The following is a 14,637-nucleotide window of genomic DNA, read 5'->3' as shown; positions in this document are numbered from 1 at the left end:
TTTTTACCTTTGCTGGTTGGCGATATGACGGCCAACCTCCTGTGAAGGGATTACGATACGAAGCAAGGTCGCGGCTGTGCGTGCTGGAACGGTTCGTTGGCCCCGAAGAGCCTCGAACCCGAAAATTCGTCTGCGCGACGGCGAGATGTCGAGCTCGGCCGGCGCGCTAGTTTCGTACGCATTGGCGCACACGCTTGCGAGTTCGTTCGGACCTTCAACCGTTTACTCCACCGTTCTTTGTCATAAAAAGAATGTGCAGTATGTTTCACGGGCATTTAGCTCGCTATGCAAGCTGTAAGCCCTGCCTAACATGCGTTTGCTTTTGCCGGCCTCCGCCAATCGCAGAGCTTAGCCCATGTGACGGCATAGGTTCTGTTGCGGGAAATGAGCTGGTGGGTCGCATGACCATTCCCGTTTTTCCTAATTATGTAGCTTATTTGAGCGAAGTTTGCGTTATAAGTGGTGTCGTTATGGTTCTAACGAGGCAATCTTTCGAATGAACCAAACTTGTGTTTTCTCTTCATGGCTCCTTTAAAGGGCCATGAAGACAAAATGCAAGTTTGGTTCATTCAAGATTGCCTCGTTAGAGTCATACTGACACCACTTTTAACGTAAACTTCGCTCAAATAAGCTACATAATTAGGAAAAAAGGGAATGGCCATGCGACCCACCAGCTCATTTCCCGCAACAGAACCTATGATGTCATACGAGCCAACTCTGCAATTGGCGGAGGACGGCATAAGCAAACGCAAATTAGAAAGGGCTTACAAGCTTGCCGAACGAACTATTTGTGCTTAAATTTAGGGAACATTCATTTCAAAGCCGTACGAATGGTGGGACAAACAGTGGAAGTTATGAAAGCACACGCAAACATAGAAGCACCGATGTGTACTGCTGTTGGCACTGCGCGCACTATGCTTTGGTTAGATGCACAGCACTGCGGGGCCATGGGGTTGTCTCAGACAACACCGGCCGATTGATGCAAGCAATGCAAGCACTCGGCACCAGGTCCAGATAGGATACCCAATCTTGTTTTGAAATCCTGCGCACATGCCATCTCAAAGTATTTAGAAGTACTGTATCACAAATCTCTTGAAACCTCAGAATTACCTGAAGACTGGAAGATGGGCGACATTGTTCCGATTCATAAAAGTGGGCCCCGAGACAGTGTCATGAACTATAGACCCATATCTTTAACATCTGTGTGCTGCAAAACCCTGGAGCACATAATTTACACTAACATCTTTACCCACCTTCAAAACAACAGTTTCTTTGTTCCGTACCAACACGGGTTTAGAGCTGGTCATTCATGCGTAACTCAGTTAGTGGAATTTACCCATGACATATTTACATCATTTGATAAAGGTTTACGAACAGACTGCTACGAACAGACTGCATACTATTAGATTTCCAGAAAGCGTTTGACAAAGTGTCCCATGTTCTCTTACTCCATAAGCTTTCACTTCTTGGTTTACCAGATAACATCCTTTTTTGGCTCAAAAACTATTTCACAGGACGTTTACAAAGAGTGGTAATTAATGGCGCAGAATCAGAATATGCATGCGTATCTTCTGGCGTTCCGCAGGGTTCCGTCTTAGGTCCACTTTTATTTCTTATATATATAAATGACATTGGCACAGGAATCACTTCGAAAATCCGGCTGTACGCAGACGATTGTGTCCTTTACAGAGAAATTAATAACGACTCTGACCGAGTAGCATTACAGACAGACCTAAATAAAATTTCTTCATGGTGTGACAGGTGGCTTATGTCCCTGAACATCTCAAAATGCAAGCATATTTGCTTCACGCGCAAGCGTCAACCAATCGGTACACAGTACTGCTTGAACGGCTCCCCATTATCAGAAACAAGCGAAGCAAAATACCTAGGTGTCACGTTTTCCGCCGATCTGACATGGAATCGTCACGTTCAAAGCATCACTTTAAAAGCAGGACGAGTACTAAATTTCATTAAACGGAACTTTAAGCACGCGCCAATAGATGTCAAAAGAACACTTTACCTAAGCAACGTTCGCCCGATTCTGGAATACGCGTCCGTTGTGTGGGACCCGCACACACAAATTCTTGTCAATAGCTTAGAAAGGATACAGAAACGCGCAGCCCGATTCATAACCGGCATTTACTCATTCCAAAGCAGTGTCACAGAAATAAAACGGCACATATGTTTGGAAGATCTTTCACTGCGCCGTGTTGTTTCCCGCCTCTCTTTCCTTCGAGATGCCGTCTTCAATCGCACACCACTAAACAAAGAGACTTATCTACAATCACCAACATACATATCCGGGCGCCGCGACCACTTACTCAAGATAAAAAAAATGTGCGCGCGCACAACCACATACCAAAACTCCTTTTTTCCCCGTACAATACGCGATTGGAACCTGCTGCCTCCTGAACTAGGTAATCGAAGTTGCTTCTGATGTGACGTTCCCCACTGCCCTTCAAGAATATATTTATGGAAAAAAATGTACTCGCCACTTGAAACTTTCTTTGATATTTATGCTTTGCATTGTTAGCCAGCGTGCTGTGTAAATGAATGTATCTTGTTACCTGGCCGATATTTATGCTTTGCAATGTTAGCCAGCGTGCTGTGTAAATGAATGTATCTTGTTACCTGGCCGATATTTGTTTTTAATGCTGTCTCATGTGCTCCCTCAGAATGTACCACATGTGTGATTAGTATTGTACTTACGGTCTGCAGTGTGTGGCTTACTAACGCAAACCTTGTATGTTTTCTTACAATTGTTTTTTTTTTTCTTTCTTCAACCTTTCAAAGAGTGTGCAATGTTGTATTTTATATCGATTATTTGTCCCCCCTACTATAATGCCCAACGGGCGAAGTAGGTATGCAAATAAATAAATAAAATAAATGGTGTTTTACGTGACCATATTGGTCGAGTGAGCACCATGTGTCACTTAATCATTATTTTCTCCATGAACAAAAACAAGCCAGGTTTAAATACGGTCAAAAACAAGCCAAAGGCAGAAAACGGCTTGCCGTGGTGTGGTGGTGCCATCTAGGTTGTCTAACAGTAAACAAGTATCTGCTCCACACCAAGTTTAGCCGAAAGATCTGTTCTTATGATGTCATTGCAAACGTCGTTCAAACACACGTTTTGGTGCGAGAATCAAAATTTTAGCTTAAATTTATAGCACCATTTGCTTCCGGACAAGCGCTGGGGGCACTATAGAACATAAAATCTTTTGAATAAAACAAACTTGTATTTTGTCTTCATGGCCCTTCAACCTCAGGCTTGCCACCTCTTGTCAGAGCCTTGTCCGAGATCCCCAACCTTTAATCCCTTCTATACTCTGATGACATTACCCTCTGGTGCACTCATGGGTCTCTGGGGGATGTGGAACGAGCTTTGCAATCTGGCCTTGACCTCGTTTCTCAATTCTTTGCTTGCTCAGGCCTGCAAGCAGCTCCAGAGAAACTAAAGCTGCTATGCTTTCCGCCACTAAATGCCAATGATCTGTCAATCCACTCTTGTCACTTACCCTCAATGGTACCCCTGTTGCCCCCATGCTCCATCCTGCCGCATTCTGGATTTTCCCCTCCAGGACTATTCCTTCACCCATGTCATAAAGTCCACGATCACCACATGCCACCAAGTCACTCACTTGGTCTGTTCTCCCGATACATGCCTCTACAGAGAAATTATATGCCACAGATGTTACTGAAAGTGTAGTTGAAACTGTTCAACACTTCAGTACTGGGCTGACTTGCAGCCTTTCGGTACCTCTATCAGCGAGTAGTGAACACCCACAGAGTTTCATTGTATGAAACTCTATAGTAAACATCGTGGAGTTCGAAGGTGCCAGAACTTCTGCAACTATGAAAAGAAGCGAACTTTGCGGTCTGGGATACAAGTATTGTGGAGTGAAAGCAAAGTGTGTGTTTCTTCCCGCAATAATACGTTGAAATGTGTCTGTTTGAGATCGTTATTTTCGACTCCTCCCGCAACCCGCAATGCTTTCGCCAGAGTGATTTTTACCTGTTTTCGTCGCGTTCGTGTAACATATATATATTTTTTTTTTTTTTACTGCGAATGGTTGAAGCACCAAGGAAGTCGTACAGGTCGGGTAGTAGCTCCGCTAAAATACACTGTAGCTAAATGCAGTCGCATCATCTTTCGTCGCAAGTGCGAACACCGCCTCATCTCGCGACACTCCCAGCACCCGAGTCACTGGGTGAGCGCACATTGCACCATTGTTTCAGCTCGCTTGCTCACAGGGATACATTAACACAACGGCTTATATAACCACCCGCGAGCATCTTGAGCTGGACGATGCTTCGTAAGAAACTTTTTTTTTTTTTTTTTTCGCGTAGGTATCTTAAGGCGACTGAAGCTCAAAGGCGCGGTGCTGGCCGCCTTCTGAAGCTCCGTACAGGAGCCGCTCAAGCGCCGGACCGGCCGGAAGGCACGGGAGCATACGCTTGCAGAGCCGTCGGACGGCACTCTAGACACTGCGAACTGAAAATCTAAGAGAGCCAGTGAACGCTTGTGCACAAGGGAGAATATGGAGCTGAACGCTACTGCTACCCGAGGCCTCCGTGGAAAGCTCTACACAACCATACCGGTCACTGTGCAGCAGTACTACCAAGTAACCTTCACGTTTCATGCATACACAACAACACAGATTACCCTTCATATTTCTACCTCGGCAGCATTACGGTACTCCATGTGTACGAAGGAAGCGCGGGCAGTGACAGTAAACAAATTGATTGATTGATTGATTGTGGGGGTTTAACGCGCCGACGCAACGCAGGCGATGAGGCGCGCCGTAGTGGAGGGCTCCGGATTAATTTTGACCACCTGGGGATCTTTAACGTGCGCCGAAATCTCGTACACACGGGACAGTAAACAAACAAAAAAAGTGCCTACCTTATCCTTGATATGACTGCCGCCAGTGTCCCTTGAAGTTCAAGAATGAAACTCTTTTCTTTGTTTTCGTCACCTTGGGAAGACGGAACACCGTCCGTCAACGTACGAAACACTTCGCCGACAGTGCATCGCAGGGCTTTAACTGCCCTGAGACCGGAGTTCACAGCGTCCAAGTTGATTCCTATGTCTGCGATGTAGGGGTTCATATTCGCTTACAAGTTTTCAGGTGACGCGCTCTTTTGGTGGTAGCAACAACTCCCCACGCACGCTACAACACGCGCAACGGAACACTCCAGAAACACTACTGAATAGACCTTTCCGGAAAGTTGCGCGCGCCCCACAGGCCTCTCAAGCTTGGACGTTCCCTGTCTTCCCTATAGGCGGCGTAAAAATCGACGCCCCACGTGACCAACCTAAAGCGCTGTTTTCGACCATCAAGCCCACCAGACGGCGCAGAAAAAATGTTACTTTTGGTATAGAATACAAAACATTCATTCCGTGACTCAAAGAGCCCACACAGTTCGCTTACAATGTGTTATTTAAAAATACTATTAACAAGTTCCGCATGAAACATCCGTTGAGCAAAAATGTACGCAACTTTTTACGAACAGCCGACTGGTGCACCACCTCGTTTCTGAATTCGCAACCACAAAGCCGCCAATTCAAATTGAAACCGCTGCAACGGCCGACCGTTTCAATGTGCGCGGAGCACCGGTTTCGTGACTGTTATTGCTGTTATGTGCTTTTGCGTCCATCAGTTGTTGAGAGGACTGGCAAAACACGGGAATTGAGTGCTTGTGGAATGACAAATGTGGGAAATTCCGCATCGGAAGGCAGCTGTCGAGGCCAGAATATTCGATTCTTCCAACAGAAGGTGAGTGTTATGCACTCCGCTAGAAAGACGGTGCAAAGGAAACCGTTGTCGCCGTCAATACTTCATTTGTGCCCTTCGTTCGAAATCTTAGCGCAAGTGAACGAGTTGTTATGGCAAAAAAAAAAAAAATGTTGTCACGACAGCGACGTACAATTGCAGCGATCGAAATGAAATGATGTCCTGGCCTCTGTAAACTTGCGGATGTCAATAAACGATTTGTTCTCACTTGCTGCTCACTGTGGTCTGTGCCAGTCGAGGCCATCTGGTCACCTGGCGTAACATCACTTCACTAGCGCGGCGCAAGTAAACACGCGACCAGCGTGCCAGCCAGGAGCCAGCAGCAGCAGCCACGGCCGGACTCGACGCCCCTTTCGCGCGCGGGAGGAGGAGAGTCGAGTCCGGCCGTGGAGCAGCGAGCCGGCGGCCGCCGTGCGAGGGCAGCCATGTTATTAAGGAGCTCAAGCGGCCTGTGCAAAAAGCATCCCCCATGTTTACAAAGCCGTGTTTACAGCGCCGACAAGCGGGCGTACTGGGTAGTTCACGACGCCGCCACTACGCTTTTTCTGGCACTACAGGCAAAGCTAGACCTTTGCTTCTCTAAAATCCTCCCTGTTCTGTGGCGCCCCCAAACGGCGGCCGCAAAGCAGCCTGGGAACTGTGAGCGCCGCAGCAGCCGCCGCCGCCGCCGCCCGGGCCGCTCTTCATGTAGCTCTACCGTGCCAAACCGTGCCGTGCGCGGCAGCGCCTGTGGAGGCAGCATTTGTTGACGGTGCAGCTTCGGCGTTTAACATTGTGTGATGCATGCAGAACATCTGCTATCCTGGACAGCTGTTTTGATAACTGGCTTCTTTTTCAAACTTACGCATTCTTACCACAGCCCGCATTTCTTCAACAAACTGCTGCATTTTGGGGAGTTGCAGTGTGTATCCCATCGATTCATGCTACACTATGTCTGTATTCGCTTCAAGTACTGTTGCCTAAGAGGTGGCAAGTCTCATTGAGCAATCCTGAGCTCTTTTGCTGTTTTCGGCTGTGTGTAAATATGAAAATAGAAATGTTTATTTCAGTCGAAAAAAGACGAGGCAGCTAGTTGGTATCATTGCAATAAAAGACACGTACACTTTTATTCGGTTAGCAAAACTAACCAATACCGACTCAAAGGCAAAACTATTCAGAGGGCGCTAATACAAAACACGAGTTAACATTTCGCTTACTTATCGATTGAGAAGTGGTTCATGTGTTAAGTTGTTCAGGTAGCAACAAGTTTTCCATATCTGGTTTGGCTTGTCAGCCATCGCATTTGGGAAAACATACCACATGTAGTATTCTCAAGTTATTCACTTCTCGAATAACTCGCTCAACGTGTCTCCTCAGCGTGGCGATCTGCCGTGTGCGTGTTTGCTCCGCTACTGTCAGTTGACGCCGACCATTTAACATGGGGGGTACGTCTGTTCAATTTAACGCCAAGTTCACGGAGCTCATCTTCGATCAAAAATCCTGGGTCAGCTATGACGAGCTGTCTCCTTTGTTTTCACTCAGGAAGTACACCATACCTTAAAAGTGAGAAATAATAATTCCCCAATGAACGACCGAAAAGAAATAGTCGAAATGCTGAACTCACAATGCCGCAGGAGACAGGCTGCAGGCAGTCGCTGTCGCTCGATAAACCGCATCGTTGTCTGCTGGAGCGAAAGCATTGCTTTATCGCCCTGTTACGCCCTTTGTGCTAAAATTCATTTCAAAACGGGCGTTGATTACTCTGAGCTGACAGGAGTATCTCGACAGTGCTGCATATCACTAGTTTGTCTTGGATGCCTGGAAGCGGGACGGGCGCTTAGGAAGGCGGTGTTTCGTTCACTTCACGGCAGCATAGGAAACAAAAAAAAACGTATAAAAACATAATTTACGTTATAATGCTGGGCTTGCCTGTCTACCGGAGGACACCTCTTGGCTAATACCTGGTGTGTAAAAGTGGTCGCATACGGTCCATGTAACATTTGCGTCCGCTCGCGTTGAAATGGGCTCCACATATCCTGTGATGCTCGGACGGCTCCCACAAAGCGAATCGGTCATCACGACCCTGGCGATTTATCCGGCGAACCCATTAATCCTTTTTAATTGTCTTGCCCTTCGGAAACTTGTGCAATGAAACATGCCGGTCTCGTAACGTATTGTTGTCCCAACCGAACACACAGGACGTTTGTCCGCCTCCTGCAGCTTCCTTGGCGCCATATCGTCAGTATCGCGTAAACTACAAACGCTAAGGCAGGTTGTAAACGAGTGTAGCTTTGCACACGCGGAAATGCATAACGAGTAGCGTGTGCACATGATATGGGCTTCTTCGTTTTCCCACTCGGCTCACCGCGGGCTGCCGGAAGCAAGAGCTGGTTATTTGTATTTTTCTCGGGTAGCTCAAGTGTCAGATTTGTTCTCTATTTCCTCGTGTTGAGGAATTTCTCTTTTCCCGCGGGCAGCCAGAAGCGCGAAGACGCTTTTCAACTGGCAGCAGCTGGTTCCACTCTCCAAGCTAGCAGACGACGTTGCTAGCAGGCGACGAAAGGTTCTCATGCGGTGCCAGCAGTTTCAGAAGGATGGGGAGTTTATTTCTTATTTTGGGTTCTGTGGTTTAAAGATGCTTTAATTGATGCGTGACATAAGTTTGAAAGCACAGCATTTCATTGACGGGCTCACCCCGCGCACGCGGCGCGCGGCGCCCATGCACCCCGTCGCCGCCGTCGCCGCTCGCACCGCCCGCGCACGCAGTTCCCATGACGCCTTGCGCGGGCCCGCCAGGGGAAGGAGCGGCGCTGCAGTTTCTGGAAAGGTCTATTGAATGCTGCCAAACGTCGTTTTGTAAACAAGAGATGCAAGAGAGTTGTTCTCGCGCGCAACGTCGCACGCGCCGCGTCGCCACAGGCGTCGCTAGGTTCTAGGTGAGGCTAGGGTGCCTCGATGCGCGCCCGCTCCGCTGAGGGTGAGGACAACCGCGTCAACGTTCACAGATACTTTTTCAGTTCCGTATCTCCCCGCCGCGGCCATGGAGAGAAGGCGGCCGGCCGCGACTCTCGCCACCGCGGCGCTGCGGTTGCGAGTTGCGCTACGAAAGCGAGCGTCGTCTGCTAGCGGGGAGCGTTCCGCTCGGCATCACCGGTCCTCACTTGTGGCTGCGTACTGCAACAGAAATAACTGTTCGCAGATGTTTCATCATTTTTTTTGCGGCCGTTGCAGTTCGAGATCAATTTGAAACGGGTGGTATTATGCAAGGAGTCGTGTACGTACGCCCGGGGATTTGAAGCGGTGGCTTAAATATCAAGAACGACAGTGTTTTGAATGAACGTTCGCGTAGCAGTGGCTGTCAAGCGTGCACACAAATTATCTTGCCATGCCAATTGCGCAAATTTATTGCATCATGAATGATATTTCCTCACACGACTGTTCGAGGAGCTTTCCGTTTTGTCGACAACATAGGTGGTATCGTGCCTCATAACAACGCCCCCGCTTTCATTCCGGCCGCGTAAAAAACAATCTGCCGAAGCTGGCTCAGTTCTTTTGCGAGTGCGGCCGTTATAAAGTTGGCTGGGAGCCGTATTATCGCACTATTCTCGACTATCTGAGCAAAATCGGTGCACTGCAGTGGAACAGGCGCCTCATAGTTGGACAACTCCTCTTGTCGCTCCATGGGCAAGTGTTCTCCTTTTGTAATCACCTGGCTTTTGCGCACACGCTGCCGCTGTCTTTTCTGGAGATCGCCGCCGAATCTTCTTTCGCAACAAATTAAGTTGCTAGGAAAGTTGGGAGAGTTCACGGAGACTGCACCTCCCTTCAGTGTAAGCCCGGTATCGACGACTTTACGCTAATGATACCTATACTTCTTCGCAACGTCCTTTTCGAGAAAATGAAGTCTGCATGCCTTGCGCGTTTTCCTTTGCTCTTTGACCGCGCGGGGAAATATGGATCTGATCGCGGCGCTAAAAAGTGACGCTTCTGAGTGTTGCTTCTGCATCTGCTCGTACAGCCAGGTGCGGAGCACGTTGGCATTGCGGTAAGCCAGGCTTATAAAAAAACACACAATGTATTGACGGAGCCAACGAAATCCTCGATGAAATCGGCACTGTTCAATAGCGTCGCAAACTGCACGCACTGAAAGGGAAAGGTTCGCGCACAGGGGTAAAAAACAAACGCAAACGAAAGGAAGAAACCTGTAGAGACGCGCAACTACGCCGAAACTTTGAGCTCAGCCGACTGGAGCACGCGTACATGCTCTTATGGAGGAGTGGACTCGGAAGGAACCACTACAAGGAGCAAAAAAAAAATTATTGACTTTGTTTATTGTAGCAGTTGGCTTCCAAGAATGTACACAATTTCCATGTGTGCGCCCACCCACGCACGCACCGCAAACATGCGGAGCGCTTAACTAGGAAAAGTGGTTTTCGCCGTCCTGCTTCGCTCGGAAGGAAAACATAACTGAAACCGCATGTGAGCGCCGGGGTGTCAGCGCGCAAGAAAAGCTCGGTGCGCATGAACCTAGAACAGGCACGGAGAAGAATAATCAGCACCACATGAGAACGTCGACTTGCCGGAGCGCGCGTCAACGCTGTGCAAACGCAGCGCCCGCGCGCGCGAGAGAAAATAATGGCAGAGAAATACAAGAACCCTCAGGAAAAAAGCAAAAAAAAAAAAAATCTACGTGGTGTAACACGTTACGTAGGGCTGGTATAGAGTTCCTGTATATGCTCCCTATATACAGGAACTCTAGGCTGGTAGTCAGGTGATTTTTTTCGCTGTTGGACTCCTTCGCCCTGATGCAAAAAGTACCGGCCGTCCCGTAACGTACGTTCCGCCCCGGCATCTTGGGTTGTGACCAGCTAGCTCTGGCTGGGTACTCGAAAAGAAATAACTGTTCTCGGAAGTAGCTCAACGTTGTTGCCGCGCTATTCCAGTTCGTGATTTATTTGAAACGGGCCTATTATGCAATGAGGTGTACGTACGCCCAGTGGTTTTTAGAGGGGGATAAAATACCAATAAGAACGACAGCATTTTAAATGAATTTTTACGTAGCAGTATACAGCTGTCAAGCGGGCACACGATTTCGCTTGCCATGCCAATCGCGCAAATTCGTTGCAGCACGAATGATATTTCCTGATAGCCATGCGCAGCAACTGCATGCTTTCTTTATGAAAGACATCCGTGTACCCTTTGTTGTTCCGAAGAAATCAAATTGTTTCGCTGGTTAAAGCTAACCCAAAATCCTGGATAAATTAGGAAGTTTTGTATTGATATTTGAATTGCATGTTTTCCGGTTAAATTATTAGCATTAAGAATTTTTGTTTTTGTTCACTAGTCTGTTTTATTTCTATAATAGTTCTTTAGCATGCGGATCTATGTACATTCCGTCCTCTTCCTCACAGTTGTACATTTAGTAAAGGGCACGTGCCCCGTGCACGAGGCATGTGCCCAGCCTCCTCACAAGCATCACTGCTAAAGTGGGCTGTAAAATCTCGTACAGACGACTGCGAATTAAGCAAGTCGGCATTGCACCAAACCCAGCACATGTCTTCACCCGCAAGGGCGAAGACGAACGCAAGCGAAAATAAGAAACTCGTAGAGCAGACACGCAACTACACCGCGACCGCAACTTTGAGCCCAGCGGACCGGCCGCGCACGCCTTCGGCGCTGCCGCCGGAGCCGCCGCCGCAGCCGCCGACACAGCGCAACTCGCGACCGGAGCGCCCTCTCAGCGCCTAGGGTAAACTCGCGCCCGCTTCGGAAGGCGCAGTTCCGAAACTGAAAAAGTATCTATAAACGTTGAACCGCGTCGTCTGCTAGCGCGACCGCCATTTTCTTGCATCCGCTAGGCGCGGGGCGCGCGGGCGCGCGTTTGCTGCGTGACGCGCGTTGATAGTACTGGTCTCGCTAACAGTGTGGGCTTGATTTGGCTTTACTTTTGATATACATTCTTTTTCTAGGGTAGATGAACAGAAGAGTAAAATTTTGGTGAAGGATTCTCTAGTTTGAGGGGATTAGCGAAGGTATGGTGAATGCCTTTCTTTTTTTACGATATGTGACACGGCGGGAAACTTCTCGCCGTCGTGTCATTCCGGCGCCGTGAACTTAATGTCGTTGCGTTTACATATAAACATAACAGAAAGTAGGCGGAGTACACGAAGGAAGGGAACTGCTGCATATTCAAGTGCGAATGTCCGGCACGCTTACAGCCACTGAAACTATTATTCGGTACTTTCATATATAGGATTGCCTGGCGGCAAAGTGTGTCATGCATGCACTGTGCAATCTGAACGTGATTGATTGATTGGTGAGGTTTAAAGCGCCTACGCTACATAGGCGATGAGGCGCCGTAGTGGAGGGCTACGGATTAATTTTGACCACCTAGGAATCTTTAACATGCGCCGAAATCTCGAACAAACGGGCGATTTGTATTTTCGTCTCCCTCGGAAAAGCGGCCGCCGCGGCCGAGAATCGAACCAGCTTCCTTGGGTGGGCTGCAATCTAAACATAAAGGCTTACACGGATGTAGGAATAATCATGTAATACCTTGAAGCAAAAATACACTATGTACAAAGTGATGAACGACATCCTCCACTGCTGATACATAATGCATTATGTACAAAATGATACAAACACACTTCACTGTAGGTATAATACAGGTAATGATGATTACACTCGAATGTTTTCGAACTTGCTTTTTGAGGTTTTGAATTGCGTTCTTAGCATGTGTGTGATGTTCTTGAAGTACGGTGTATCTTGTTTCCAGGTCTGCCAACTGCTTTTTCAACTCAGCACAATCCCTTTGTGTCTCACTAGTTGTGAGAGTTTCATTTGCCGAGTTTGGAATTCCGACATTCAAAGCTTCGACACCTGGGCTGTTGAGTTGGAGGTTTTCCGGTGACGTCTCTTGTGATACCGTCTCTTGTGGTACCGATGACGTCTCTTGTGAGTTGACTCGGGGAGGATTTCCGCTGTCTGATGATGCGTGAAGTTCTTCAGCGGGGTTGTTCACCTCTTCATTGTTGGATGTGGTCTCAGGCTGCGTTCTGTCTCCGGGTGGCTTTCGCTGCTTTTGACCGGTTTCTTAAGTAATGTACGCACTTATACGAAAACACGCAGTGAATGAAATGGTAAATGCCGACCTCTGATTGGGAAAGGCGTTGGCACAGCGTTTGCCATCAACTCCTTCCACCCATATGCACGGTTTTGTTCAAAACAGGATCCTTCAAAGTGAGCCTGCACGATAAATTGTCAACATAGGTGCTTTTTCTTCCGAGAAATAAGAATAAATGACGTGAAATAAAGCAAATCAAACAAACCGGCATCCACGCGTATCGGCTCACATCCGCACATGATTCACAAAATAGAGGCGTAATTGACACATTTCTTTTCACCTCCATGCGCTACTTTTATGGCATGATAAGCGACAATAAATGCCTTAAATATTATAATTTTTACGCGCAACAAGATTTATAACAGACCTTAAGTTGAGACAACACGGAGAAACACGACCATAACGCGTCGCATGCAGTTTTACGGTTTGGGATATATCATTCACACTTCCAAAAAATGGGCTTTTGGTGAAGTAAGCGTGATGCGCTGGGGTGACGCTTCGGGACTGAGAAAGTTCGCACACCTTTTTACAATGAGCGCCTTATTTCGTGATACAAAGTGAAATGACTGAAGATGCAAAGCGCCACACGTTTTATATCGGCCCCCCGCTTTAAGAGGCCACGTCCGTTTGCATCAAACAAAATATAAAAAGGCCACAAAAGCATGATGAAACCTCCAACATAAACACGTAAAACCGTGCGTCTGGTATCAAGAAGCAGCCACACAGACAAGCTTACAATAGCCCCAAATGAATTTGGCACTGCTGAGAAGCCGGGTACTTGCACTGCATATGCAGGAGTGTTTCGTCGGCTGCCACTTGTCCCGCTTGATCTTCACCGTCCACAGAAGCCGCCTTTTTGGGTCTCTAGGAAACGAAAAATGCTACAGAGATTTTTAGCGCTGCTAGAACACAAGGGAACGTAGCACCCAGGCATTCTACAGAGATTTTGTGAAGCGCCGCTTTTTGCGCGCCTAGCGCGGGAGTCGGCGGGGGCGGGATGCAAGAAAATGGCGGCGGCGCCTCCCGTGAACCGGTCTTGGCGGCGGCGACCCCTTCAAAGAGTGGCGCCACCCTCCGCGGAGCGGGCGCGCATCGAGGCACCCTAGGTGAGGCGCGGCAGTCACAGAACAGGGAGGAGGGAGGGAGTGTTACGTATTGCCATCGTATTGCTTGTCCGACCAGTCCCTTGCATTTCTTGCTTGTTCCGTGGCGCAATGTCCGTGGTTTCATTTCTCTGTAGTATTGAATTGCGAACTCAATATTTTCATAAGCTGTAAGAATTTTATTTGTAGCTTTACAGCCACGACCAAACTCGGCGACGCCGCTAGCGCCATTTTCCCATAGGCGGCGAAAATCTTTTTCATTTATTTTCTGAATATTTAGGCTACGGTACCACCCACGGTGTTGTTCCCGGTGTCAAACAAAATAGACCACAAAATGCGACCTTCGTGTGTAGTTTGAGCGCGAACAGAGCAGTGTTTCGTTCGGGAAAAAAATTTCATCCTACATGCGTGCTTCATTGTAGCAGACGATCACAAGCACATTTGTAGTTTTCAGTTTATTTAAAAGAAAACATATCACCGCAATGTTCTGTTTTTGGTCTGTGCGACAGCGGCACATGCGCCGATTCGTCGCCTCATAACCGTGCATTTCATGCAGCTTGCCAGCACTCTCCACCCAACGTAAAAAAAAAAATGCTGCCACCGGGCCTCTTCAATTTACAGTCCATAGTTCGAG

The 14,637-nt window shown here is 48.0% G+C and overlaps 1 protein-coding gene across 1 annotated transcript in view; it reads right to left on the bottom strand.

Moving 5' to 3' along the window:
• LOC144141201 (mediator of RNA polymerase II transcription subunit 27-like) overlaps positions 1 to 5,211 on the bottom strand; it is a 74,217-nt gene extending 69,006 nt beyond the window's left edge. The window contains exon 1 of the mRNA XM_077672769.1: positions 4,907 to 5,211. Within this exon, the coding sequence (XP_077528895.1) occupies positions 4,907 to 5,112 (206 nt within the window). The 5' untranslated portion in view covers positions 5,113 to 5,211. The remainder of the gene's footprint in view (positions 1 to 4,906) is intronic.
• Between the last annotated feature and the right edge of the window lie 9,426 nt (positions 5,212 to 14,637).

The sequence above is a fragment of the Haemaphysalis longicornis genome, unplaced genomic scaffold (genome assembly GCF_048455015.1).
Source record: "Haemaphysalis longicornis isolate Haplotype H1 unplaced genomic scaffold, Haemaphysalis longicornis Haplotype H1 scaffold_1, whole genome shotgun sequence".
Classification (NCBI taxonomy): Eukaryota; Metazoa; Arthropoda; class Arachnida; order Ixodida; family Ixodidae; genus Haemaphysalis; species Haemaphysalis longicornis.
The sequence above is the reverse complement of the archived record's forward strand: the minus strand, read 5'-3'. Positions and strand labels throughout refer to the sequence as shown.